General features: G+C 53.8%; 1 protein-coding gene across 6 annotated transcripts in view; it reads left to right on the top strand.

Moving 5' to 3' along the window:
- SLC12A3 (solute carrier family 12 member 3) overlaps window positions 1–25,216 on the top strand; it is a gene marked incomplete at both ends in the record, with an annotated part of 36,191 nt that extends 10,975 nt beyond the window's left edge. For 2 of the 6 annotated variants that reach the window (XM_082677770.1, XM_082677771.1), the window contains 17 exons: window positions 910–1,064; window positions 1,347–1,454; window positions 1,921–2,044; window positions 3,702–3,803; window positions 4,724–4,879; window positions 5,552–5,651; window positions 6,859–6,970; window positions 7,310–7,450; window positions 8,476–8,582; window positions 10,039–10,121; window positions 11,271–11,348; window positions 12,038–12,139; window positions 13,039–13,150; window positions 15,475–15,561; window positions 18,217–18,352; window positions 19,843–19,910; window positions 25,075–25,216. In XM_082677770.1, coding sequence (XP_082533896.1) covers window positions 910–1,064; window positions 1,347–1,454; window positions 1,921–2,044; window positions 3,702–3,803; window positions 4,724–4,879; window positions 5,552–5,651; window positions 6,859–6,970; window positions 7,310–7,450; window positions 8,476–8,582; window positions 10,039–10,121; window positions 11,271–11,348; window positions 12,038–12,139; window positions 13,039–13,150; window positions 15,475–15,561; window positions 18,217–18,352; window positions 19,843–19,910; window positions 25,075–25,216 — 1,913 coding nt within the window. The remainder of the gene's footprint in view (window positions 1–909; window positions 1,065–1,346; window positions 1,455–1,920; window positions 2,045–3,701; window positions 3,804–4,723; window positions 4,880–5,551; window positions 5,652–6,858; window positions 6,971–7,309; window positions 7,451–8,475; window positions 8,583–10,038; window positions 10,122–11,270; window positions 11,349–12,037; window positions 12,140–13,038; window positions 13,151–15,474; window positions 15,562–18,216; window positions 18,353–19,842; window positions 19,911–25,074) is intronic. The other 4 variants (XM_082677772.1, XM_082677773.1, XM_082677774.1 and 1 more) reach the window with 2 other exon arrangements.
- Between the last annotated feature and the right edge of the window lie 1,579 nt (window positions 25,217–26,795).

The following is a 26,795-nucleotide window of genomic DNA, read 5'->3' on the forward strand; positions in this document are numbered from 1 at the left end:
GGTCACAGGGTGCCTCCTGGCTCTCTAACAAGGATGGCTGGGCCAGGAGGACATGGCACCCCCAGGAAGTGGAGCCTCGAACTTTATCTGGGGGGCCCCTTGGGGGGTAGTTTGTGGTGGAGATGGGGGATCACCCCAGGCTCCTCTGGTCCCTTCAAACCTCAGGTTACAGATTCCATGGTATGAAAATCCTATAGGAAAAGTCATGTTCCAACTCCAGGAATAATGATCAAAACAATGAGGAGGAGGAGGAGGAAGATGACTCTAGCAACTGACTTATCACCACGTGCCCAGCCCTTTACATGCCTTATTGCATTTAATCTGGGCACTATCATTTCTGCCACTTGACGGAGGAGAAAACAAGGGCTTAGCGAGGTTAAGCGACCTGCCCAAGGTCACAGAGCCTGAGTGGTAGAGGTGGGCTGTGGACCAGGCCTGGGCTGCTGACACTCGCCTCTCACTGAGATCCTCACACATGCTCTTGCTCCCAATAGCCACATCGTGGGGAGAGCTGCTCGCAGGTGGCCAAGGGACGTGGCCCAGGTCCTAGCCACTTAGGGCCTGAGATCCGGTTCTCCATTTTAAGGAGGACACTGTGACCTCAGGTCACTTAAGCTCCCTGTGCCTCTGTAGAATGGCAATGACAATAAAAGTAGTAGTAATACCTGTTTCCCCAGAGCGTTTAAAGTCCTTAACACAGGACCTGGCACATCGGAGGTGCTCCTGCATGGTAGCTAAACTCATTGTCGTCGTCATCATCATCATCATTATTATCATAAAGTAAAGGAAGAGCTGGCCCATCAGCAGCATGTCGCCCTCTGCAGAAGCGTCTGGCGTTTTCGGGGTGGGGAGGGGAGGGGAGGGGAGAGGAGGGAAAGGAGGCCTCCCCACGCCCTCCTTCCTCCTCAGGCTCCTGTGTGGTTCGAGATGCCTCCGGGATCCTGAATGACACGGTGACCCCCGGCTCAGGCGCCTGCGAGGGGCTGGCCTGTGGCTACGGCTGGAACTTTACTGAGTGCTCCCAGCAGCACAGCTGCCGCTACGGCCTCATCAACCACTACCAGGTACGCGCGGCCCTGCCAGAGGCAGGGAGGGCCGGGTGGAGGCTGGACTGGGCTGGGGTAGACAAGGTTTGGGGGGCTGGCCCCAGGCTTGGGAAAAGAGCTTCAGGTAGGGGCCTGGGCCCAGTTTTTGCCGTGGCGGGCACTGGGTCCCCAGTGAGGGTTGCAGACTCAGGTGGCAGCTCCCAGACTCAACCCCTGCCTGCAGCGGGGACTGGGGTGCCCGGGGTGGGGGCTCTGGACCCCACCCCTCACCATGGGGGCCCGAACCCCATGTCCTTGCAGACCATGAGCATGGTGTCGGGCTTCGCACCCCTGATCACGGCCGGCATCTTTGGGGCCACCCTCTCCTCAGCCCTGGCCTGTCTCGTCTCTGCCGCCAAAGTTTTCCAGGTGAGGCTGTGGAAAGGGGCGGGAGTGTCTAGGAGGCCAGGTGCAGGGGGCCCCAGGTGACTGCCACAAAGGCCTGGAGGAGTCATATGACCCGGTGTCTAGACTGAAGGAAAAGGAGCTAGTAAAGCAAACGCTTGCAGGAAGCAGCCCCTTCCTGTGCCGAGCTTTGAAGAGCAGCTGCCTTTCCCACCCCTCACTCCTTCTGTGCAGCCTGGCACCCCGTTTGCAACCCCCTCCCAGTTTCCCTCTGATGTGATCAGCCCCTTTTGCCCTTTCAGTCTTCGTGGTGAGGTGGGGAGGGCAGGAGATCTGTCCCCTTTCAAAAGACAGAAGCCGGGACCCAGTTCAGGAAGTGCCCTGCTGAGGTCACAGAGAGAGCAAGCAGGGCCTGGGGTCCAGGTGGCCACAGGGGAGGGGATGGGGCAGGTCCCGGCCAGGGGGTGAGCCCGTCGTCCTGTGCCCACAGTGCCTGTGCAGAGACCAGCTGTACCCGCTGATCGGCTTCTTCGGCAAAGGCTATGGCAAGAACAATGAGCCAGTGCGTGGCTACCTGCTGGCCTATGCCATTGCTGTGGCCTTCATCATCATCGGTGAGTGGCCACATGGTACGCAGGGCTGCCACCTCTCCCGGCCAGCCGTGAGGGCCATGGGGACAGGGCCCGACATGCTTTCCCTGGCTCTGCATTCCTGTGTCCTGGCAGCCGGGACCTCCCTCCCCAGGTCTGAACTAGCCCCCAGGAGCACATTGGGAGCACAGGACAAGCTGACTGACTCCTCCTCGGGAGCTGGTACAAACAGCTGGATCACTATCTCTGTAGGTATAGAACCTAGACCAACCTCATTTCTCAGACCTTGAGCTGCTGGATCCCTTGGGCTCCAAGGTAGGGGTTGCCTTAGGAGAAAGATTCCAGTTAATCAGTTAGTTAGATTGACTTTCTATCCTGGCTTTGCCATATGCCAATTGTGTGACCTTGGAAAAAATCACTTCACCTCCTAGAGCCTCTGTTTCCTCATCTGAAAAATGGGAGTAATGATGCATAGAGGGTGTCACAGATGGGCAGGAAGAGACCATGTGTATATATCACACACACACACACACACACACACACACACACACACACACACACACATGCATTCACATACGCACACACTCATGTGTGCACACTCCCCAGTACTTCCTGATTTACTTAGCCAACGAGGCAGAACTTGCTAGGAGAGAGGTGGCCCTACCAAGCAAGGGCAATCGCCGTGCCTTGGCATGATGACCCCTGGTTCCTGCTCCCTATGCAGGAATGGGGTCAGGATCAGCTGTTGGTGAACCTTCCCAGGCTGGGGGGGCACCTTCCTGCCACAGCTGAATCCCTGCTCTAATACTTAGGCTGGCGTCACCAAGCCATGAGACATAACCCAATGGTCTAGCCACTTCCACTCAAGGGAACATTTCTGGACACTAGATACTCCTGGATCCTGCACCAGATGAAGAGGCAGCAGGGCCACAAGCAGGGAATGGAAACACCTAGTCAGGCCTGGCATTCCCAGATGTTCCTGGATGTTTTCTGCTCACCCTGCCGTCCACCCCTGCCTCGGGTTCGATGTCATTTTATCTGGGTGGTTCTGACTGTACCTCAGATGGAGGATCACGATCTCAAATGCTCTGGGGCAAGGCTCTTGTGCTAATTCAAAGGACTCATGTACAGAAGGCCTGGCACATAAGAGTTGTTTTTCTTGTTTTGGGATCCACAGAAGCAGGCCCTGAGACAAGGATTCACATGCAAAAGTGTGTCTAGGGATGCCAGGGGTTGCAGCAGGGCAGGGGCTCGTGAGACAGGGAAGGGAAGGAGCCGGTTCTTGAGTGGGTTTCCATTGTGGGTGGAACTGCGATACAGTCTCAAGGTTTCAGAAAACAGAGAACATGTGTCTTGGATCACACTGTAAAATGTATTTCTTACTGTAATTTGTGGTCACACAAAGAAGTGTGATAGCCACTGTCCTTGGCCATCGCGTAGCCTGATGGGATCTACCCTCACACTGCTCTCCATCCTCTTTAGAGCCGGCAGTTTACAGTTTACAAAACACTGGACTTTGAGATTCACAAAATGACGGACCCATTTCACAGATGAGAAAGTTGAGACTCACTGAGCCTCGGTGGCCCATTTGGGGTCCCCTTATCCTGAGAGGGAGGGTACCAAGGACTCCTTGGTGGAGTTGCCCAGTAGACTGTTTCCTCTCTCCCTTGGGTCCCTGAAGCTGAGCTCAACACCATCGCCCCCATCATCTCCAACTTCTTCCTGTGCTCCTATGCCCTCATCAACTTCAGCTGCTTCCACGCCTCCATCACCAACTCACCCGGTAAGCGAGACCCTCCCCCTTCATGGGGGGAGGCACCTGGGGCTGGAGTATGGAGCGGGGAGTGGAAGGCATGGATGCAGGTGGGCAAACCAAGGTCACCTCTCAAATTGAAATCAATTAAAGGGACCATTCATATAATAACAGTAATAACAGCTATCCTTTATCAAGCACTTACAGTATACACTATACATGGATTCAGGCACTGTTTACAGTATGCAGAGACTTTACTAGTTAGTGCCTTCCTACACCAGTTTTAAGGGAGTCAGGAGTCTGATTCCCCAGAGAGGGAACAAAATCGTCAGTCACAGACGGGGTGGCTGCAGGTTGCACGTTGCCCAACTCCAGGGGACGCCACTCATAGATGTTATAGATTTTTATGTTTATTATGAAAATTTTCTGGCAGATGGCAGTAAAGAGTCTCAAGGAAGACTTTTTCTAGTTAGCCCCAAATCGCCGATGGGCTGGTGCTGGGGCCACCTTTTCCCTAGACCATGGACCATGGTGCCCTGGAGCTGTGCCGTGGAGCGGCTGTCACTAGTGGCGGCCCTGGCATGGCCTGCAGGTGTGGGGCTAGGCAGAATCATGTCCTTCCCCTCCATCTCACCCCCTCGGCTCTGTGTGAGCCCTGGAAACCAGCACTGCTGTGACATTGGATGTCCTGTGGCCGTATTTGGCCAGAGCTGGACACCTCCCCCTTGGTGTAGCCTGTTCACATGGCAGGATGCCAGCCAAGGCAGGTGTGTGGCCCTACCAGAGCCTCCAAGCCCAGCTCCAGGAAGCAGGGTTGGGGGGCGGGCACAGACTGGGACCCCAGCCCTGGGCACTGCGGGCATTGCCACCCAGGCCCTGCCCAGCTATGCTGGCCCAGGAGGAGGCTCCGGAGTACTGAGCGTACGTCCTGCCCTGTGCCCCCCGCCCAGGGTGGAGACCCTCATTCCGATACTACAGCAAGTGGGCGGCGCTGTTTGGGGCGATCATCTCCGTGGTCATCATGTTCCTTCTCACCTGGTGGGCGGCCCTCATCGCCATCGGTGTGGTCCTCTTCCTCCTGCTCTATGTGATCTACAAGAAGCCAGGTGTGCGGTCACAGGCTGCCCAGGGGGTCACGCGTCCCTTCTCGCCCTGAGGCTGCCAAGCCGTCCTGCCTGTCAGCTCAGCCGGAGGGCCTGCCTCAGGCGCTGTGCTCTCAAGGGCCCCCCTCTGGTGCTCCAGCCTCATCCCTTCCCACGGGTTGAGGAGCCCCCGGGAGTGTGCCCACTCAGAGCCCACACCTCTACTACTAGACCACCCCCCCGGACACGCAGGGCCTGACATTGCCTGCCCAGGTCCATCCTCCTGAGAGTGGCCGGCCCACTGGTGTGCACACCAGACCGAGGGCTGCCTGACTGAAGGGCAGCCAGCCCAAGCCTGGACGTGTGGGCAGGGATGTCTACACGCATGCAGGCAAGGATCCCAGGGTGACAGCAGTCTGGGGGTGGGATGCAGAATGCCGGGAAAGCCCAGCGCTGTAAAGTAGAACCCGGCCTTCCAGGTCATTGTGAAGATCTTTTCGTCAAGGCAGGAGAATGTTTTGTAGAGTCGTTAGCTTGACGCATAACTTTTAAACGTGTAGCCATATTGCATGTGCAAACGTTAGGAACAGATCTACAGGCTGTCTACCTGCTCCCACGGTGCTCGGTTCCTGAAGAAGGTCAACATATGTATGTCTGGTTTCTCCCATGACGTCTAACCTTGCACACGCCCCTCAGAGGTGAACTGGGGCTCCTCGGTACAGGCTGGCTCCTACAACCTGGCCCTGAGCTACTCGGTGGGTCTCAACGAGGTGGAGGACCACATCAAGAACTATCGGTGAGTGCAGCCTTGCGGATGCCTGGGAGGCAGGGCTGGCCGTGACCGTGCTCCGGGACGCTCCAGGCCAAGGCCTGTCACCTGACCGGCAGACTCATGGTGGGCACGGCCCCCTCACAGAGAGGAAACAGGGTGGAGGAGCACTGCCCAGCAGTCAGGAGACTGGGGCTGACACTGCCCAATGGGGACCAAGCAAGTCTAGTGACTTCTCTGTACCTAAGTTTCCACAGCGGAATATGCTCTGGGCAATACAAACGCAAAGGACAATACAGTCGTCCCTCGGTATCTGCGGGGAATTAGTTCCAGCCCCGCCTCCCCACCCCCACCCCCCAGATACCAGTATCCTCAGATGCTGAAGTCCCTTACATAAAAAGCCTAGCATAGCTGGCCCTCAGTACCCATGGTTCCACATCCACAGATTCAGCCACCACCCTCGGTTGAATCTGTGGATGTGGATACACAGGGCCACCTGTGTTTGTGAGGGTGCTCTGGTGTTGTGATCATGAGACTGACTGGGATGAGCCTCTCCCGAGTATTCTTCGAAGCTGATTCCCCTCTTTAGTGAGGAAAAGTGTGCACCCAGGACCCCCTTTCCATCAGATCACCATGTTAATAATCGGACGTATCTATGTTGCATTACCGCTCAAAGTGCCTTACGTAGCCTCACCACAACCCTCTGAGGTACATGAAGTTACTAACCACATTCACAGGTGAGAACACTGAGGCCCAGAGAGGTTAAATAACTGGTGCCAGGTCACACAGCTGGTGAGTGGCCCATTTTGTCTGGCTCCAGCTGAGTCTGGTAGTGACCCTTGACCATGGCCCTTGGCTGCCTCTTGACCCAGAGGCTGACTCACCCACCCAGTGGCGCAGTGATCTCATAAGTGATGGGCCTCCCCACTCCCAGTCTTTATTCTTTTCACATCCTGCTGGGCTGGGCGGGGCAGGAGCACAAGATGGAGCAGCAAGATGGTGGTTTGCCCACATGCAGCATTTGGTGGCCTGAGCAGGAAGGAAAAGGGGCACCCGGTGTGGTGGCCACCAAGAGAGCTGGAAAGGAATCATAGACGGGAAGACCACAGGGTGGTTCACCTGTCCTAGGAAGGGAGTCCTGGGAGGTGGTGGAACTCCAGGGGCACCTGTATTTGGCATCCAGACCCCCAGCTCTGTCCTGACGGCTCACACCCTTTTCCCTGCCTCTCCTCAGCCCCCAGTGCCTGGTGCTCACGGGGCCCCCCAACTTCCGCCCGGCCCTGGTGGACTTCGTGGGCACCTTCACCCGGAATCTCAGCTTGATGATCTGCGGCCACGTGCTCATTGTGAGTGCCCCCTGCAGGGGGGCGGGGCTGTACTCCTGGAGGAGCCCCTGGGCACCAGGTCCACCCCCGGGGGCAGCAGGAGGGGCTGTGGTGCCCAGAGCAGGTTCTCTCCCTCCCCATCCCTCTCCCTGGCTTGCCCACACTGTCCTGCCTCTCACCTGCTCCTTCCATCTTCCTTCCACCCCTCCCTCTCCCTCCTCCTCTGCTTTTTCTCCCCTAATTCCATAAAGGAGAACCAGCAATGAGCTCAGGGGACAGCCTCCGGGGCAGGAGAGGGGCTGAGTCCCAGCCCAGAGGGTGAAGGCCACCCCTGATGTCACCTGCCCCTGTCACCCACAGGGACCCCGCAAACAGAGGATGCCTGAGCTCCGGCTCATCGCCAACGGGCACACCAAGTGGCTGAACAAGAGGAAGATCAAGGCCTTCTACTCCGACGTCATCGCTGAGGACCTCCGCAGTGGTGTCCAGATTCTCATGCAGGTGCGCGGGCCCGGGGCTTCCTCACAGAACTTAGTTGGTGTGACAACCTGGAAGGCGGGATGCCGTGAGGGGCTAGTTAAAGCCCCTTTTGCTGCAACAGGAGTACCGCCTTTCTTGCCTTTCCAGATGTGCTGATTCAGGGCACTTTCTCAAAGTGCCCAGGGCCTGGGGAAACTGCTTTGGAGGCCTGTGGGAGCTGATGACACATTTTGTGATTTTGGTTTTTTTGAGATATAATTTTACACAGCAAACTGAAATAGTGTATAGTTTGATAAATGTTTACATATGCAGACACTGCTCAGTGCTGTGAAACCACCAGTCAGATCAAGTTCTAGAACATTCCACTGGGCAATTCATTTTACTGTTCAGTTTTTTCATTTGTAATGGGATGCATGAATAAAATAACAGTTGTTAATTCTGAGTCAACATAGGGGAATCCTTTTCAGTATTTCTCAAAATTAGAAAAAAGAGCATACGAGGTCTCCTTTTGGGATTATAAAAATATTTGGAGAATAGGTCGAAGTTATGATTGCACAATATTTTAAGTATACTAAGCGCCACTGAATTATACACTTTTAAATGGTTGATTTTCTGTTACGTAAGTTTCACCTCAAAAAGTAAAAAAAAAATTTTAACATAAAAAAAAGAGAAATATAAAAGATGTAAGAATTAGATGACCCAGGAATACTCCAAGCTTGACATCCAAATTCAAGTCCCTTGTTATAAGAAATAATTTACTAGAGAAGCTGGAGCTGGGATAATCCAGAACTTATGGGACAGTCCAGCCGCTGGCCCCGGCTTGGAGAGGCCGCAGGGGAATAACTCTGGCTGTAGCTTCACCTTTCTCGTGGGTGTGTCCAGGCAGACAGGACCCTGAACTGGCAGATGTGTTTCCTAAGCCCCCATGACATGGCAGAGAGGACAGCTGGGGCTGAGATGGAGCCCCACCCTAGTCACAGAACAGAGCCCCGTGGGGCCTGTGGCCTGGTTCCTCACCTCATCCCCTCCCCCCCCACCCACGGCAGGCTGCAGGTCTCGGGAGGATGAAACCCAACATTCTGGTGGTCGGGTTCAAGAAGAACTGGCAGTCGGCTCACCCGGCCACAGTGGAAGACTACATCGGCATCCTGCAGTGAGTGAGGGCATGAGGGAGGCAGAGCCTGTGGTGTCTCAATTTGGGCCTTTGGAGTTTCCTGGGCCTTGGGAAGTAGAGGGGGAAACAGTGGGTGCTATAAGAAGCTGAGTCCACTGGTTTGAAGCTGAGGAAGAAAAAGACAGTCTGAGGGTTCCCCACTCTGACCTGTGAGTCATAGACACCAAGATCAGCAGAAACAGGCAGGTAACACAGTGAAGTGGGCCCAGAATGGGCATTAGGGAACAGTGGGGATTGTGGCAAACTGGAGAGAACAGCTGCTATTTGGCTCCAGCTAATCGTGCCCAGGCAGAAATGTGGGCCCGGTGTTGCTAGATCTAGTTTTTCAGAGAAGATGAAAATGTGGGTTTTTAGGTGAAAATCTTGTGTCCACCTGGAGGCTTCAGAAGACCTGCAGATGGCCAGCTCTCAAGCTGTGAGGTGGTACCTCTGAAACCAGGCCTCCGAGGAGGCAACAAGCTTGGGAGATGGGACCAGGGGGATAAACTCCCTAGGGATTTTAGGGTTAACTCCAAACTCTTTCTCCTTCAGCTCTTGCTGTGCAAGGTCCAGAAAATGCCTACCTGAGTTGTTTTCTGCATTGACGTGGTACAGAGAGGCAGTGTGCAGGAGCATTTAAAGAACGCGAGGCTGAGTGTTGGGGACCTGGGCCCTGCTTCCAGGTCTGCTGTGAACCAGCTATATGACTCTGAGCAGTGCATCTCACTGCCTCTAACAAAATTACAATAGGAGGCGGTGTATACCTGCTTTTCAGGAACCCCCAGCTTCAACACGCCGAAACTCCAAATTGCTGGGGCCTGAAAGGCCCCTGTCCCAGTGATGTGTAGTTAAAGGAGTCCAGAGAGGGCAGTGCTTAGCCTATTAGATTAGCCCTAGTGGTGGGCTCTTGGGCACTGTGTCAACCAGGCAGTAAATATACTTGTGGGGTAGGAGCCTTGTAGACATTTATATAGACAACCTGTTGATGTCTTCATGAGCGAGGCCATTCTTGTGTGCATACCTGTCCTCAGGGTTTCCAGCCTCAGCTATTTAATTCTAATCCCAGTTGGCCACTTCCTTAGTGTGTGTCATGGGCAAGTTACTCCCTAAAACTCAGGTTTTGCATCTGTCAAATGGAGAGAGTAATTCCCATCCCCACCTCTGCTGGCAGAGTTGTGAGGAGTAGCTGCATGTATCAGGAGGACAGGGCCTGGCCCTAAGACTGGCCTGACTCAGTTTTCCCCAAGTACAGGGTCTGTAGGATCCATAGTGCCACAGACGGTAGAGCTAGAGAGGTCCTGGGGGCCTTTCCAGTCCTGCCTGCACATTATACAGATGGGGAGACTGAGGCCCAGAGAGGAGGAAGGGTATGAGGGGAGGCAGGGTCAGCTCTAGACACCTGGCCTGCTGGAGGCTGGGGCCAAGGGGAGGCTGACCCCACCTCCTCTCTTTCCAGCGACGCTTTTGATTTCAACTACAGCGTGTGTGTCATGAGGATGCGTGAGGGGCTCAACATCTCGAAGGTGATGCAGGCGCACAGTGAGTACACACCCCACCTTCTTGACACCCCATCAAAATCAGAGCAGGATATCAGGAAGTTCTAGAACACATTTTTTTAAAGTGGTACAGGGAAGACAGGGGGAAATTAGTAAATAAAAGGTCACAGACTCCTAGAAAGTCCGCTTTTGATGTAGATCATCAGGTTTCTAAATGGAGAAACCGAGGTCCAGAAAGGGGATGTGACGAGCTCAGGGTCTTACTTCCTGCTGGGGCCAGAACCAGAACTGGACCTCAGAGGTCCCCGAATCATGATAAGAACTTTTGTAACCAGTGGGATAAAGAGGATTTAATAGCCAGGAAAAAGGAAAAGAGGGGTGAGAGAGGGTCACGTAAAGACAACAGAGTATGAAAACAGACCCAGAAAGGCCATGAAAACTGGGTGTTTTGGTCTCCAAAACCAGGATTGGGGCACTGAGTAGGGATGTGTGTTACATGTAAAGTCACATGTAAACAGGCAGATCTGAATGAGTAATTTTTAGAGGTGTGAAAGAAAGAACGCATATGAAGACAAACGGGGAGGCAGTGCTGAGGGAACCGGGAGGTGTGGACGCCGCAGGCTGGCCTGAGTCTTGTTCATCCAGGTCACCGAGGGCATGCCTGGCACCCAGCAGTAGTTCACTGAATATTTATGCAACCAGAATTTACAGAGCAGTGGCCACACTCCTGACCGAGGCTGCTCTAGGCGCTGGGCGTGCAGCAGGGAGCAAAACAAAGTCTGCCCTTGAGGAGCTGACATTCAGGCGGGAAACACACGGACACTGGACTCACTTCAGGCAGCGACAGCGTCCTGAGGAGGTGTCTTGAGGAGGTGTCCTGAGGAGGCCAACACAGGGCATGCGGGCAGGAGGGCCTCTCTGAGGAGAGGGCTTATGGCTAGAAGGGGAGGGCTGGGGAAAGAGGGCTCCCGGCCCAGGGACCACTCACCACGCCACCCACCACTGAGGCCTGGTGGGAAGGAGCGTAGCCTGTCTGAGCAGCAGAAGGAGGCCGGGTGGGGCCGAAGCATGAAAGGAGGCAGAGGCCAGATCTGTGGAAGCTGAGAGTCAGGACCTTCTTCCCAGGGTAAGGGGGAGCCCGGAAGAGCCCCAAGCAGGAGAGCCTGGGAACAGAGCTCCCCCTTTTTTGCAGTTAACCCCGTGTTTGACCCAGCAGAGGATGGCAAGGAAGCCAGAGCCAGTGGAGCCAGGCCGTCTGTCTCCGGCACGGGTCAGTCCCACCCACTCAGAGGCTCAGGGCGCTCTCACCCTGGGAGCAGCTAGTGACGGGCCACCGGGGAACTTGGGCAAGGGCAGGAGGTTTTTGCTCGTGACAGTGGTGCCTGAGACCCCTGGGATTAAGCAACAGGGAGTCGGGGAGTGGGGCGGGGAGCAGGATAAAGACTGCCAGCCCTGCTGGAGAATTCAGTGTCCAGGCATCATGGGACCCCCACCCAGTGAGCTCTGGAGCCCAAGTCCCAACCCCTCCGAGGGCCCCCTGGCCAGGCTCCAACCTGGAGGGGCAGCGATTCTCTGGCAGGCAGGGGAACCTGCAGTGCAGGAGCTGGGGGCATCCTGTGCGCATCTGTGAGGGGCACAGTGGAGTTGTTAAGAGAATGACCCCAACCCCCCAGTGCCAACCAGAATCCCAGGAGAGAGAAGCTGGGAGCAGGGGAGGGGCGCATCCCAGCCCTGCCCATCCCGGGTCCCTGCTCCTTGAGTCTCGGCATCAGGAGGGCCCATTGGCGGTGCTCCGGGCCAGTCCCCCAGTGCATGCCTGCAGCAGGGGCTTCCGGCCACCACGTGCACAGCCCCAGTGACGGCAAGCCCACCTCCCAGGGCAGCTCGCTCTGTTTTCAGACACACTCGGGTATTTGGATGGGCTCTGCTCCCATGTGACCTGCCCCTCTGCTCCTGCAGTGGACCCCGAGGGCCTGGTGCAGGAAGAGCAGGCCAGCACCATCTTCCAGTCGGAGCAGGGAAAGAAGACCATTGACATCTACTGGCTATTCGACGATGGAGGTCAGTGCCCCCAGGATGCCGGATCCCCCCCAGCCGTCTCCCCTCTATAACTTACTCTCTCAGCATGCCCCTCCTGGTCACTCTCGACAAGGCTTCTGGTGGGACCTTGGAACCCAGCAAAGGGAAATAGGGGCCCCTGGGCTCACAGGAGCCTGGCTGGGCCCCTCTCTTGGCCCCATGCTTTTCAACTATAAAATGAGAGACTTAGGGGAGCAGCTGAGGTCAACATGAGGTGGAACCTTCAGACTGGACAGGCCCTTGGGGTCACAGGCACATGACATAAATGGGAGAGATGGCCTGGTGCACAGGAAAGCTGTAGGGATATCCTTCACTTCCCAAAGAAAAACACTCTCTCCCATTTTTCTTAAAGCATATCATTCTCAGCTTTATTGTTCCCACCCTGATTGAGTCCTAGATACAGAGAAAATGTTCTGTTCCAGTAAGATATATCCTATTGTATATAGGATGTGATAGATAGTATTGAATGAGCACTTACTGTATGCTTGACACTAAGTGCTTGCATGGGTTAACCTAATGCAATCCCCAGGTAGGAACGATTATTAACCCCGTTTACAAATAAGGAAACTGAGGCACAGAGTAGTGAGGTCATTTGTGGATTACACAGTGATAAGTGACAGCGATCTAGATTTACGTGTGAAATATCCCAATTGTTAAATGCCAGCTCACTTGTTTAAAAGCATCGTGCAGGCCACATAAACCCCAGCCCACAGAGCCCCGCGTTTCACCCCTGGTTTAGTCTGACACACTCATTACAGAGGTGGGTACACTGAGGTCCAGAGAGGGGAAGCGGTTTGCTAGTGGCAGAGCGGGGCAGGAACTCAGAGAGGGCTGGATCCTGAGAGCATTTTCCTCTTGACTCATGAGACCCTCTTTGCCAGGCCTCACCCTCCTCATCCCCTATCTCCTCGGCCGCAAGAAGAGATGGAATAAATGCAGGACCCGCGTGTTCGTGGGGGGCCAGATCAACAGGCTGGACCAGGAGAGAAAGGCGTAAGTGGGGGGCACTGTGTGGGTCGCGCGGGAGCGGTAGGTGTCACCCCAACACTGCCCCAGCCTGCCTCCCCCACTCCACTGCCCCCGGGGGCTTGCCCCTCTCAGGTCACAGCCGTGGTGAGGAAGCTCTGGGCAGGAGCAGGTTTCTCTCCATTTCAGAGGTGGTTTTGGTGTCCTGTCCCCCTTTAGTAAGATGCACATGCCCTAGTCCCGGCCATGACAGGGAGAGCTGTTAAATTTTAAACCCACAAACCTCAAGGAGATTTGTGTGAAATGAAGGATGGAGAAGGCCCCTCCTCCTCAGAAATGAGGCGGAGCTTAGAATCTTTCAGGGCAAAGTCCCCCCAAGCTTGGGTTGCTGCCCGTGGTGAGACCAGAGGTGACTTCAGTGGCCAGGATAAGGGGCGGAAAATCCTGAAGAATCTCTTGGTGAGAAGTGACTTAATTCTCCAATTCTGTGGCTGATTCTCTGTCTAAACAAGAGGAAGCAGGCCTGGCTGGAGTGCTTGGCAGGAAATGAGATCCACCAGAATTTAGTGACATTGGTTTACTGGCTTTATTGGTCATATCTTTCTGGCAAGAGATGCTGGTTTTCCGTTTAAATTGTGATGACAATTTCCTTTCAGGATGTGTCTAAGTAAGAATGTGAGTTGACTTAAGCTGAGAAGGAAGTAAATAGTAGGCAGGTACATAGGTGTAGAGGTGGCAGGAATTGGGCAGGTGGCACATATGTGCCTAGATTTGGGCACCTGCTTCTTTAGAGCAAGGTCAAGTGAGGTCTAAGGTCGTAGGATGGAGGACTGCTGGAAGGTGCAGCCGGGCTGGGAAGGACGGGGTGGGTGGCTTGCCTCCAATCATGTAGTTAATTAACCAGAGAGAAAACCCTGCCCAGCCTTTAGTGCCCGCCATGACGCCCCAGGGTCAGGACCCCGTGGCTTGTGCCACTTTAGTCCTATGCCAGGACCACATCCCCACGACCCCTTCTGAATCACCCACTGCGTGAGTTAAGGGTGACCAGCAATCCCATCTCGTTGTCCTCATCCCCCACTGAGAACTTCTCTACCGGAGGGCCCTTCTCAGCAATGCAGAGGAGAGCACTGCCTGGGAGACGCAGCATCAGCTTCCCTGTGCTCTCCAAAAGGTAAACGCACCTCGAAGGCTGCTTTGCCCTCTCGGCTTCCTGTTCCAGCTCCAACTGAAAGCTGGGTTCAGCAGGTTTAGTTTAGTTCAAGGCTGCAGCACTGTGGGGTCACAGGATGTCTTTCAAGCAAAGGGTGTGAAATCTCTGCCCCCCAGCTGACTCTTGACCAGGCCACGTCCTCTGCCTTCCTCATGACTGCCTCCACCCAGGCCCTGCCCAGGCCTGCCAACCAGCACCGCACACCAAGATGTTTGCCCACAGCTCTGCGTTCCTAAGTTCACTCCCAAGTTCAGGGACCAGCAGTGGCTTGACAGATGGGCCCCAGCCTGCTCCTTCGGGCTTATCTCCTTTTTGTCCCCTAACGTGCTCCACACCATCCCCTGCACCCCCATGTCTTTGGTCATTTGGACTCCCCTCCTGGGGTGCTCACTCCCCACCACCTCGTCCTGGGGCATCACCAACGCTGTGTCCTGCCCCGGGATTCTGATGCAATGGGGGGGCTAGGGCCGAGGCACGTGTACTGTCTGGAAGGCTCCTTGAGTGATTCCAGTGCGGACACCCTCTTTGGCCTATAGGTCTTACCCACCATTCACCATCCAACCAGATCACCAACTCCTCTGTGAAGCCTTCCCTGACTGCCGCAAACCACAGTTGGCGTCTCCTCCCTGTGGATGCAAAGTCAGGGCCATCTGGCTTGCTGCTCCTGGTTCTGTACTTAGTTCATGTGTGTTATCTGTTTCCTCAGCCACCTGAGGAGTTTCCTGCAGTTCGCCTCCCATCCCTTAGACCCTTCCTTCTCAAAGTGTGGCCGGTGAACCAGCAGGCCTCACATAACCTGGGAGCTGGTGAGAAATGCAGAATCCCAGGTCCCAGCCCAGACCAGCTGGATCAGAATCTGCACTGTAACACAATCCCCAGCAGGTGCTCCGACATTAAAATGTGAGGCGCCCTAGTCCAGAGGTGGCCACCAGATACTTAGGACAACTCCCTTCCCATGTCACTCATCATCACCTGACCTGCTTTATCAATATTTATTTATTGTCTGCCCTCCTCCCAGGTTAGAGTGTAAACTCCCCGAGGGCAGGGTTTGTTTTGCTTGCTGCTATATCCTCCACAGGAGCTCAATAAAAATTCATTGAATGAATGAATATATTAAAAAAAAAAAATCTCCATCTCCCAGGATCATTTCTCTGCTGAGCAAGTTCCGGCTAGGATTCCACGAAGTTCACATCCTTCCCGACATCAACCAGAAGCCGCAGGCTGAGCAGTGAGTTTTCTGTGCTGGGGGTTCCAGGCAGAAGGGTCGGCCCTTTCTCTCGGGTGAGCCAAGGGCAAGGACATGGTCCTTCCTGCCCCCACCTAGACTGGGCTCATGGAAAGAAAGAGGAAGGGTCGAGTGTGCAGCTGTTAATTTCTGTTTGTGTTTCTTCCCCCTGCCGGCTGGTCCTTTGCATATCAGAGCTGTGGTCTTTGCCAGAAACACACCTGGGCGGGAGGCCAAAGAGTGTTCACATTTACGCTTTATCACACACCAAGTGTTTTTGAAGCTCTTACTGGTACAAATCATGGCTAACCTGCCCCTCGAGCAGAAGCCGGTGTTTCATCTGCCAGGGACCCCCCCACCTACCCCACAGACCTGGGGGCTGAGGGAGTCTCCAGCTTCACACTTCAGGAACCCAGACTGCTTGCTATTCACAAAAGGCTGATTTTACCTCCACTGGTTTTCTTCAGATTTGTGGCTTCTGCCTGCTTGTAGCTTCCGAGTTCTTTCTGCGTCTCGAACTTTCCCTGCAGTCCCAGTCCGCTACAAGCTGCCTCCTTCCTTCTCTGGGCATTGCTTAATTTAAGTGCCTAAAAAAGGGACTGTGACTGGCCCAGCTCATCCCTTCCTGCCAAGCTAAGGTAAAGTCCACTGGAAGGCCTATTTCTTGGCTACCTTTGGTCCAGTTGGCTGTGGCCAGGAATGGCAGAATCATATGCCCCGAAATACACAGCTAAAGGGTAGCTCCTTCTGCAGGGGCCATGTCAGAGGCACGTCCCCTCCACGGGGCTGAGGGATGCTGGAGCAAACAGAACGGAAGGTGCAAAGGCCCTGAGGCAGAAACATGGCAGCTGCGGCCCCTGATGTTATGTTAACCTACTGGCACTTGGAGGGGGGAAGATGTCGAATGGTCTGAGGGACCACTCCCCCTGCCTGCCCATGCAATGGCAAGTTGGCGGACTTTAAGCAAACTCCTGTGTGAATTTGTATCAGGGCTCAATTGTGGGGCCAGAAGGGATGATTTACTCTCCTAATGGTTCAATTTTATATTCTTAAAAGAAGACATTTACAATAGGATTGCTTTATCTCAATCTGTCTATGTGAGGTTTTCCAGGACTCTATCTTCTCAATAAAGTAAGGTCTGTCCTGACCTCTTTAGCCCTTGTTTACCTGGAGAGGGAAGGAAATCAAGAAGAGAAGAAAGGAACTATTTAATAGTGACGGATATACTGACTCTCCCATTCTCTCAGGGCTGTGCTTGAGCTGCAGGGGCAGAGATGAGTGAATTGCAGCCCTGTCCTGCAGGGTTTACCCCGGCTTAGGTGTAGGGAGGTTATCAAGAGCCATCAGAATGCTGCAGACAGGGACCAGAATGCACAGCAGGATATAGGGTCGTCTCTGCTGGTGGATGAGCAGAGCCTTGAGAAAGGCCGTGAACAGAGATGGGGGAAGACCTTCCTCAGTGCAGAGGATAGCGCAAGCCAGCGTGCAGACCCCATCCAGCACATATTATATTTAAGCCCCCCTTTGCCCCTACATCTGCCTCCACCTCCTGGACCATTTCTCTCCTCCCTTGCACAGCCAACCTTCTCCAAAGTGATGCTACACTCTTTGTGGCCGCTTCCTCCCCATCCCTCATTCTCCAGCTCACTCCAGTCTGGCTGCCCTCCCACTGCTCCGCTGAAATCATTCTCTCCAGCCTCGGCCGTGACCTCCGCACCACCAGATCCGCAGAGCCCACTGCTGTCCTCATCTTTCTCTGCCTCTCAGTGGCATTTGACACAGTGATCCTTCCTGAAACAGTCCTTCTTTTGGCTTCTAAGACACCACCCTCTCCTGGTTCCCACCTACCTCTGTGCTCCTCCTTTCAGTATCCTTTGCTGGCTCTTTCTCCTTTACCTGACTTACACTGGTTGGCATCCCATTCTCCCCCGCACTTGCCTTGCTCCGGACTCATGGGCTCCTTTGCTGCTCCTCAAACAGCCCAAGCATGTTTGGGCTCCTCCTTTACCTGACTTTACCTGACTTACACTGGTTGGCATCCCATTCTCCCCTGCACTTGCCTTACTCCGGACTCATGGGCTCCTTCGCTGCTCCTCAAACAGCCCAAGCATGCTTCTGCCTCAGGGCCTTTGCACCTTCAGTTCTGTTTGCTCCAGCACCCCCTGCCCTGTGCATAGCTGATTTCAGAAGGACGGGCATCCTTGGGTCCAGGGAGGTCTTCCTGCCCAATTAGTCCCCATCCCAGTACTCAGTTTGTGCCTTCATAATACTTCCAATCTGTATTTATTTGCTTATTTGTTGCCCAGCAGACCGTGAGCTCTGTGAGGGTGGGGTATGTTGTCTGGTTTGTTCACTGTTGTGTAGCACAGAGCCTGGCACAGAATAGTGCTCAGTAAATACCTGGGGGATGGACAGGTGGATGGAGGTGGATCACAGGTTGGTCTTCGTGGACGACTTGTGGAAGTTCTGTTGAAAGTCAGACCCACCCGTCAGTGCTGAATTCAACACAGAGGCTGCTTTGATGTAAGAGGCAATGTCAGAATGGGTTTTAGCCTGAAATGTATGTCCCCGTGGCACCCACTTCCATCTCCCTCTGAGGACCTGATTCCCCTGGAAACGGGCATCTCACCCGGTCTCACTTGCTCTGTCTGTCCCCAGCACCAAGCGGTTTGAGGACATGATTGCGCCCTTCCGCCTGAATGATGGTTTCAAAGACGAGGCCACGGTCACCGAGATGAGGCGAGACTGCCCCTGGAAGATCTCGGATGAGGAGATTAACAAGAATAGAATCAAGGTGCAGGAGAGAGATGGGCCTTGCTGGTGTGGGGTGGGGGTCCAGGGGCTCCCCAGCATCAGCACCTGTGCCCCATCTGTCCTGGGCTTCCTTAACCCCCTCCCCAACCCTCGATTCTACTCTCCCTGCCCCAAGCCTCTGAGGTGTCCTCAAGCCATACATGCTCGGGCTGACGGGTGACCCAGTGGTTGATCTCGGAGCCTCCTTGGCGTGGGAGCCTGGTCCCCCTGCCCATTTTGAGTCACCGCCCCCTGGCCGTGGCAATGGACTGCCCGGAGTCCTTCTCCCTCCCCTCCCCTGTTCCTCCATGTGTGCAGGAAGGGATGCATAAGGCAGGTGGTGAAGGTCAAGGCACAATTTGTCCTGTGGGCCAACAAAGCTGGCTGATCTTCTCCCCTTAGCTGTAGACCCCGCCCCGCTTCCCAGGCAGCATCTGCAGGACGCTGATAGGGCCTAAAGGAGAGTGGCGGCTGCCAAGGCCATTTTCAGGTGGAGTGAGCAGTTGGGGGCCTGGGGACCACGGTTCTGCTCCCCGTGTGCTCTGCGTCAGTGGTTCTGAGGGGCAGTGTGACACCTGGTGACTTCTGGAGACATTTTTGGCTGTCACCTCCGGTGGTGGGGGGGACGGGATTGCTACTGTCATTTAGCGAGTAGAGGCCTGGATGCTGCTACACATCCTCCACCCCACCGGACGGGTCCACAGCGAAGAATGATTCCACCCAAATGCCGACCTTGGGACGTTTATGTGAACTCACTTCCCCTCGGTTTTCCATTCTCTCACGTGGGGTGGCCGTCCACTATGAGACCCTGAGTGTCAGTCGTTTCTGAACAATTTGGAGACAGGCCTTGGTGTGGGAGGGAGCCCCACACAACCCAGCGCCCACCCCAGCTTTGGGGAATTCCCTGACCCAGCAGCCCTGAGACCCCAGACCCTCCCACAGCTGCCCAGCTCCTTGGAAAACACTGAGTAAAGCATCGTGTCCACAGAAGGCTCTTGGCTACTCTGTTCCGGGAGAGGTAGAGCAGCTCCACCCCTGCTCCAAGTCCGCCTGATCAAGTGCTTCCCCTCAGCCTGGAGCTTTTGCATAGATTATCTCCCTCAGGCCTCCCCAAATTCCCCGGGAGAGGGCACTGTTGTACCCATTGCATAGCTGTGGACAGTGACGCTCAGGGAGGTGAGTTACCTGCTCAGGCTCTCTGCCAGGAACCCTCAGGGCTGAGATTTGAACCCAGCTTTCCCAGCCATGTGAGGGGTTCTTCCCTGCCATGATCCTGCTGGTCAGGGTGATAAAGTCAGGAAGGAAACACCCAGGGGGCTTCTCCAGGAGGTGAGCTTGGCATTCACTTACCTTCTTGGAGGTGGGAGAGTCTATAATAATTTAGAGGCAACAATTCACACACCTGGTTTGAGGTGTTCAAAGAGGCCACTGGGCTTGGCCGGGACCACTCACCAGACATGGGAAGTGACCACATGGCTTTCCCTCGCCCAGTCCCTTCGGCAGGTGAGGCTGAACGAGATTCTGCTGGATTACTCCCGGGATGCTGCTCTGGTCATCATGTAAGTAGCGCCCTGCAGATGGAGAAGTCTGTCGCCGAGCCCAAAGGTGTCAGCTCTGCAGGGGTGGCCACTGGCTGAGGACCCAAGCCTTCCCCTGTGAGGATGCAGGGCCCCAAGCTCCTGTAAACACAGCCCGGGTGGGTTCTCAGCACGTGGCCGGGCCTGCATCTGCCCCATGCCCCTCGCCTGAGCGCCAGCTGGCAGAGGTCTTGGGGCCCCAGTGTCCCGGGTCTCACCGGCTCCCCTCACCACCGCTTTTCCCTTATCCACTGCTTTTTCCTGCCAAACTTGGCTTGACAAAGGGGACCCAGCTCATTCCAGAAGAAAATCGATTCCTAGTTGTTTGGGAACCACCCAGCCCTCCTTGGCCACCGGCCACCCCCAATTGATGTTGGTGCCAGGTCTAGGCAGTGGAAGCAGAACCCCGCCCCAGCCCTGGCTGTTCCAGTCTCCGTGCCTGTCAGCTCCTCGAGCTTCCGTTGCTGCTGCTTGTGTCTGGTTAGGAGCTGCCTCGCTAAGGCAGGTATTGGCTGAGGCTGAGTGGAAGATGAGGGGAAGGTAACAGTGGCACAGGGAGTCTCAGGGTGACAGACCATGGCTGGGAAAGGCCCAGCTCAAGAGGCGATGTCGGCATTTGCCAAGCGGAGTACCTGACATTTCCTGGGGTGAGCCACTTGCGGATTCCGGATTCCGCAGGACAGCAGGGAAGCCTGTGGAACCTGTTTGTTCGTACCCAGAAATCAAGATGGAGCATGCGATTTCTAGGGCCCCGCGTGCAATGAAAAGGTGGGGCCCCTTGTTCAAAAGTGATTAAGAATGTCAAGATAGTGACAGCAGAGCATGAAGCCCAGCCTGGGACCCTTCTCAGTGGGGGATTTTGTGAATGCACAGGTGGCTGCCCACGAAGATGGCTCTATGAAGCCATGCTTCCTGGAGCTTTTAGGAAGATCATTTTTTGTACAAAGAAAGTGCTTCGTGTTGCCTTTGATGTGGGGACTGTGGTATAAGGAAAGTGGGTTTATCTCCAAGCCTCTGGCTAACATCTTGCAGAAAATGTTTCTAGGGCCAGGTTAGCCTGGCCGTTGACTGGGTCAGACGGCAAGACGGTGGCAATGGCTTCATCCTGGGATGGCTCCCCGACTTTCCCTGGGTGTGGTACCTGTTGTGTGCCAGCCAGGGGGTGTGGGTGTGCCAAACCACCTCTTCCTGAGTGCCACCTCCAAAACAGATTTGCGTTTTGTCTCTGCCATCGGCCAGCACGCTGTGTGGCCTTGGGCAGGTAACCCTCCTTCTCTGAGACTCAGTTTCCCTGATTATAGAGAAGAGTTAAACTAAATTATTTCCAAGATTCTTTTTCACGCTAACATGCTATGATTCTAAGTTTATTCGACGCTAAAATGAGTCCATCTCTCAAGCAGTAAGATGAGGAATTTCATCCAAGGAGGTGACTACCTGCTGTCACCTCTCCCTTCCCACTCCTCCACGCCCTGGATCTCATAGGGAAAACCAATCCCCCACCCACCAGTCTTTGTGGGATTGGCTGATACAAATAATCAGGAGTCCAGTCACCTTAGAGAAGAGGCCTGCACACAGCGTCCCCCCGCAATGGCGGCAGCCGCAGCTGTTGCCCAAAGGGGCCCTGGTTGTCAAGCCAGATCCACTGGGAGGGCGCAGCAGCTGCGCTGCTCAGTCTCCAGCCCGGAGACGTGCCCGTAAAATTCACTCTGAGGGTCACCTTCATCAGAAGCACCGGGAGACCGTGGAAAACGGCAAATTCCTCAATTCCTTCCAGATCAGGGCCTGGGGTGGGGCCCAGGAGCCTGCATTTCCCAGAAATTCTAAGGATGAAAAACCCTCCCAAGCCTCCATGAAATGACAAAAATCACATTTTCCAGCACGTCAGCGCACTTGGACTCTTTTCTAGAGCAGCTTTGAGGCAGAACTGGCTCGTTTGCCGTCTGCTAATCAGCGGTTTATCTGATTAACGGCCCACATTTGAGCTCAACTTAACCTGCGCTGCTGATAAAGCAGCCTTGTAACCAGCCCAGCAAACTTTGACCACAGTAACAGCCTACTTCTGGCATAACTTTTGTGTCTAGACCCCTCTGTCTTCTATAAAGGCTCCCTCCTCAAAGCCAAATAGTAGTAGTCAAAATAATAGTGATCGACATTGCACTTTATCGGTTGGGCCTCTATGACACTCAAGGCATTCGGCCTTATTAATTTTATTTTTTTATTTTTAAACATTTATTTTGAAGTATAGTTGATTTACAATGTTGTGTTAATTTCTGCTCTACAGCAAAGTGATTACGTTATACATATATATATACATTCTTTTTCATATTCTTTTCCATTATGGTTTATCATAGGCTTTTATTTTAAGTTTTTTTTTTTTGATGTGGACCATTTTTAAAGTCTTTATTGAATTTGTTACAGTATTGCTTCTGTTTTATGTTTTGCTTTTTGGCCACGAGACGTGTGGGATCTTAGCTCCCCAGCCAAAGATCGAACCCACACCCCCTGCACTGGAAGGCAAAGCCTTAACCACTGGACCGCCAGGGAAGTTCCTATCACAGGATATTGAATATAGCTCCCTGTGCTATGTACAGTAGGACCTTGTTGTTTATCCATTCTACATATAATAGTTTGTATCTGCTAATCCCCAAATCCCAACCCACTGGGCCTTATTAATTTTCAAAACTCTATGAAGTGGTTCTATTTTACCCCCATCCCCTCCGCAGCGCACACACTTAGGAGATGAGGAAACTGAGCCTCAGAGAAATTCAGCACCTGCCGGGATCTCACAGCTGTCAAGTGGCAACTGGGTTTTGAAGCCTGAGATGCTGATTCTGAAGCACGGTTATATTTCCGCATCTAGGTTTGATCCAAGGCTGCCTTTCTTTGTGGCTAAGAGCTGCAGTTCTGAACAATAAGCTCCTTTGTTCTGGAGTAGCTTTATTTCTAAAGATTAGTCGCTTACAGCACACACATCCTGTGAACATAAATAGAGCGTGTCATTGGCTGGCACTGGGGGAGATTGCCGAGGGAATCAGTAGCATGGACAGGTGCACAGGGTCCGCTCCGGGAGGGAAAGGCCACAGCAGGAGCTATGGGAGTCCCCTGCCCTGGATAACGCAGCCACCAGTCCCCTCGTGGCCTTTGAAGTTTTTGAATTCAGTCCCGGAAAATGATGTAGAAGTTCCGGGAGGGCATTTCCAGCCTTTAGCGTAACTGTTAAATCAGGAAAGTTTGCTTTCCATATTTCCACTTCCCTTTTCCCTGGAAAGGCACCAGACAAACATAAACACAGTCTACGAACTAAAGTGACACTGGCTTAATGGAATGTCCTTGTTCCCACCGGGTTCCCCAATCCTGGGGACCTTGCTTTTTAAGGGAGAATAGTGTTTGTGGCAAGTGAAGCTTTGAGGATGGAATTTTAAATAAGGGACAGCTGTTTAAGGACCTCAATTTACCTTCTCAGTGGAGGTGGGAGTTGCAGTGAGCAGGGGCCGCTGGGATGGAAAGATCCCAGGACCTCAGGTCAAGTCCCAGCTCTGCCACTCACTGGCTGGTCATCTCGAGCTGGTAAATAGTAATACGTGGTGACAGGACTGCTGACACCGTGAAGTGCTTACTCTGTGCGAGCGTTGTTGTGCAGCACCCTTCCTAAGTTGGGTTTTCATTAGAGCTTACAAGCGTCCATGAAGGAGGCATGTGTGTTCTCACTTCGGGGAAGAGAAAACAGAGGCTCAGGGCCAGTGAGCCATTTGTCAAAGCCACGTGGCTGAGGGAGTGGCAAAGCCATGACTCCTACAGCTTCTCTGACCCCAGAGCCAGGCTCTGAAGCCCAGTGTCGCACAGCACCCTCCTGGCTGCCCAGTTCCCTCAGCTGTTCCCCAGGGTGGTTCTGAGGTTCAGATGAAATAGTACCTGTGGATGTACTCTGGGAAAACAAAATGCAGTCCCACGTAAGGTGCTGGTGCCCCAGCTTCACGTAGCGCCAGCTGGCAGCTGAGATGCTGCCACCTCCAAGAGCCAAGAGCAGGACGGCTGCAGGCATCACCACGTGTCTTTGGAATCTCAGTGTGGTAGAAAAGTCACTTCCCAACATAGCCGTGAAAATGTGGCTGAAGAGCATTCCCAGGGCATGTTGTTATTTGCACAGCATTGCAGTTCGGACAAGGGGCCCTCCCCAGGCGACAACGGAGTCCTGCTCCCAGGGCCTTACCTACAGGGCAGGGAGCAGGACCAGGCCGCTCAGCTGAAACACGTGAACATATCACTTTGTTGTGGCCACAGGCAGGTGTGTAGCTGGAGAGGCGAGGCTGGCATGACCTGAGTGGTCGGATGAGTGGCATACAGCCTCACTGTGTCAGACTGTGTTCTAGGCACAGGCGGATAAGACAGACCCAGCCTGCTCGTGAGCGAACATACATCTAGTGGGGGGAGACAGACAACACACAAATAAATAAAAATAGGATTTGAGAGTGTGAAGTGCTATGAAGATAATGAAACAGGGTGACATGATGAAGAGAGATGGGAAGATGTTATCGAAGAGGGTGATCAGAGAAGGAGGTGCCCTTGAGCCAAGACCTGAGGGAATCGAAGGAGCCAACCCGGTGAAGAGCTGGGACCACTGCCTTCTGGGTGGAAAGAACATCACATGCCAAGGCCCTGGGGCAGGAGCAAGCTTGCCATTTTTTTCAGGAGTGGAAAGGAAGCTTCTGTGACTGTAGCGGTGTAAGCGAGGCTGCGGGTGGTGGGAGGTGAGGTTGTGGAGGCTGGTGGGGACCAGATCATGGGGACCTTGCAGGCCATGGCTTTGTTTAGAAATGCGTTGTGGGAGTTCCCTGGCGGTCCAGTGGTTAGGACTCAGCGCTTTCACTGCCGGGGCTCAGGTTCGATATCTGGTCGTGGAACTAAGATCCTACAAACTGTGGGGCGCGGCCAAAAAAAAAAAAGAAAAGAAATGCTTTGCGGCTGAAGGTACGTTTCAGGTGATGCTTTCAAGGAGAGCAGCAGGTCCTTCTTAGGGTGGCTGGGAAGAAAGAGCTCTGAAGGGGCCAATACACAGAGACGCTGTTCAGAAAGCAAACCAGGAACTGGGCCGTGTGGGGAAGGCCCCTTGGTAATTCCCCATCTGCTGCTTCTTCCTGCCTCACAGCACCTTGCCCATAGGGAGGAAGGGGAAGTGCCCGAGCTCGCTGTACATGGCCTGGCTGGAGACGCTGTCCCAGGACCTCAGACCTCCGGTCGTCCTGATCCGAGGAAACCAGGAAAACGTGCTCACCTTTTACTGCCAGTAACCCTGGGCTTGTCTGCGCCTGCCCAAAGCCGGGATGCAGGGGGTGCCCGCCTGTCCACGGGGACAGGACACATGCCCCAGCACACTTGAAGAGGTAGCATCTGATGATCTCATGGAAGAAGCTGGTAGATTTCCAAATTTCATCTGGACCCCACTCCCATCAGACAAGTCCTCTGGGCTTTGTTTTTCTGGGCTGGAGAAGTAGCAGGTGGAGCTGTCTGGAAAACTCTCTGGTGGATTCATATTCCTTTTAAGTTTTCTTTTGCTCTTGATTACAACAAATTAAGATTTCAATCTTTGATTTGTATACAAATTTTAGTCAGAGTGCTGAGTGTGAATTTGGGCCGTTTCTACAGACCTTTCCTGGGAGCACCCCCTAAACACGCCTCCCCCCTCCAATATCAGGAGAGTGGGCACCCCACCTACAGCCCTTACAGGGGGAATACAGGGGCTCGTTGAGCCTCCATAGCAATGCAAATTTATTTAACCTCCTCTCACTTCCTTTGCTTTCAATAGCATGTCTTCATGTTTCGGTTGGTTCTTTGGTAGACCGGGACTTTCAAACATTTTCAGACTGCAACCCACAGTAAGAAATCTATTTTACATTGAGGTTTGGAACAAACAGAGTGAAACTGAAGTGTCACAGAACAATCCTTGTCCTTACTATGAGTGATGCACTTTGGTATTTTCTATTCTTTCTACTTCTTGTTCTCCTTTTAATGTTGGTTGCAATCCACTAAAATGAGTTTGGGATCCACTAATGGGTGCTGACTCATGATTTGAAAAATACAGCTTAGACTTTCCTCTGTGCCCTGTGTTTTTCTATACAACAGGGAGTTCATCTAGTTGGAGAAAGGCCATGGTGGGCATCACTGCCATTTTCCCCAGCTCATCCCACAGGGAAGGAAAGGGAACCAACAAAAACACCAGGAGGAGGGGTATGGGTGGTGGGTGTGTCAGGAAAGAGCTTCAAAGGAGGGGCATGGTTTAGGGAGTCTCATGCAGGAGTGTTCAATTTCAGGTTTGGTTGGGGGTGCAGGTTTGGTGGGTCAGGAATGCGGAAGCAGAGAGGTGGGTGTAAAGATGGCAACGTTGGGCAAAGAATCAGAAAGGTCCAAACCCAGCCCAAGGCTGGGAGGAAGGACAGGGAGGAGGAACCACCAGTAAGAGATGGAAACAGAGTAAGTAGCAGAGGGGCTGCAGTGCGGGGAACGTAAGATGGGGCTCAGAGAAGAGAGAGAACCTGGGGGAGACGAACCTTGCTCAGGTAAGTGTGTTCAGGTTACTGTGGATGGAACCCCCCAGAGTGTTTGCACCACCACCTGGGATGCAGGAGCAGAATGTACATTAAGATATGTCCAATGCTGGTGCGTGAGGCTCTCTGAAAGGGCATTTCAGCTCAGACGTACCCAAGCAGCATAAAGGTGAGCTGTTGGGGGATTCCACTGGCTGAGCCTTCTTCCAATTGCACTGGGGTGGCCAAGGAACCAGGCATCTTTGGGTCTGGTTGACCCCCTCCAAGTGCACTGAAGCACCCACTTAGTCATGAAGGCGAAAGTCTCTTTCTCGGGGTTGGGACT

The sequence above is a fragment of the Grampus griseus genome, assembly GCF_964374135.1.
Source record: "Grampus griseus genome assembly, chromosome: 19".
Classification (NCBI taxonomy): domain Eukaryota; kingdom Metazoa; phylum Chordata; class Mammalia; order Artiodactyla; family Delphinidae; genus Grampus; species Grampus griseus.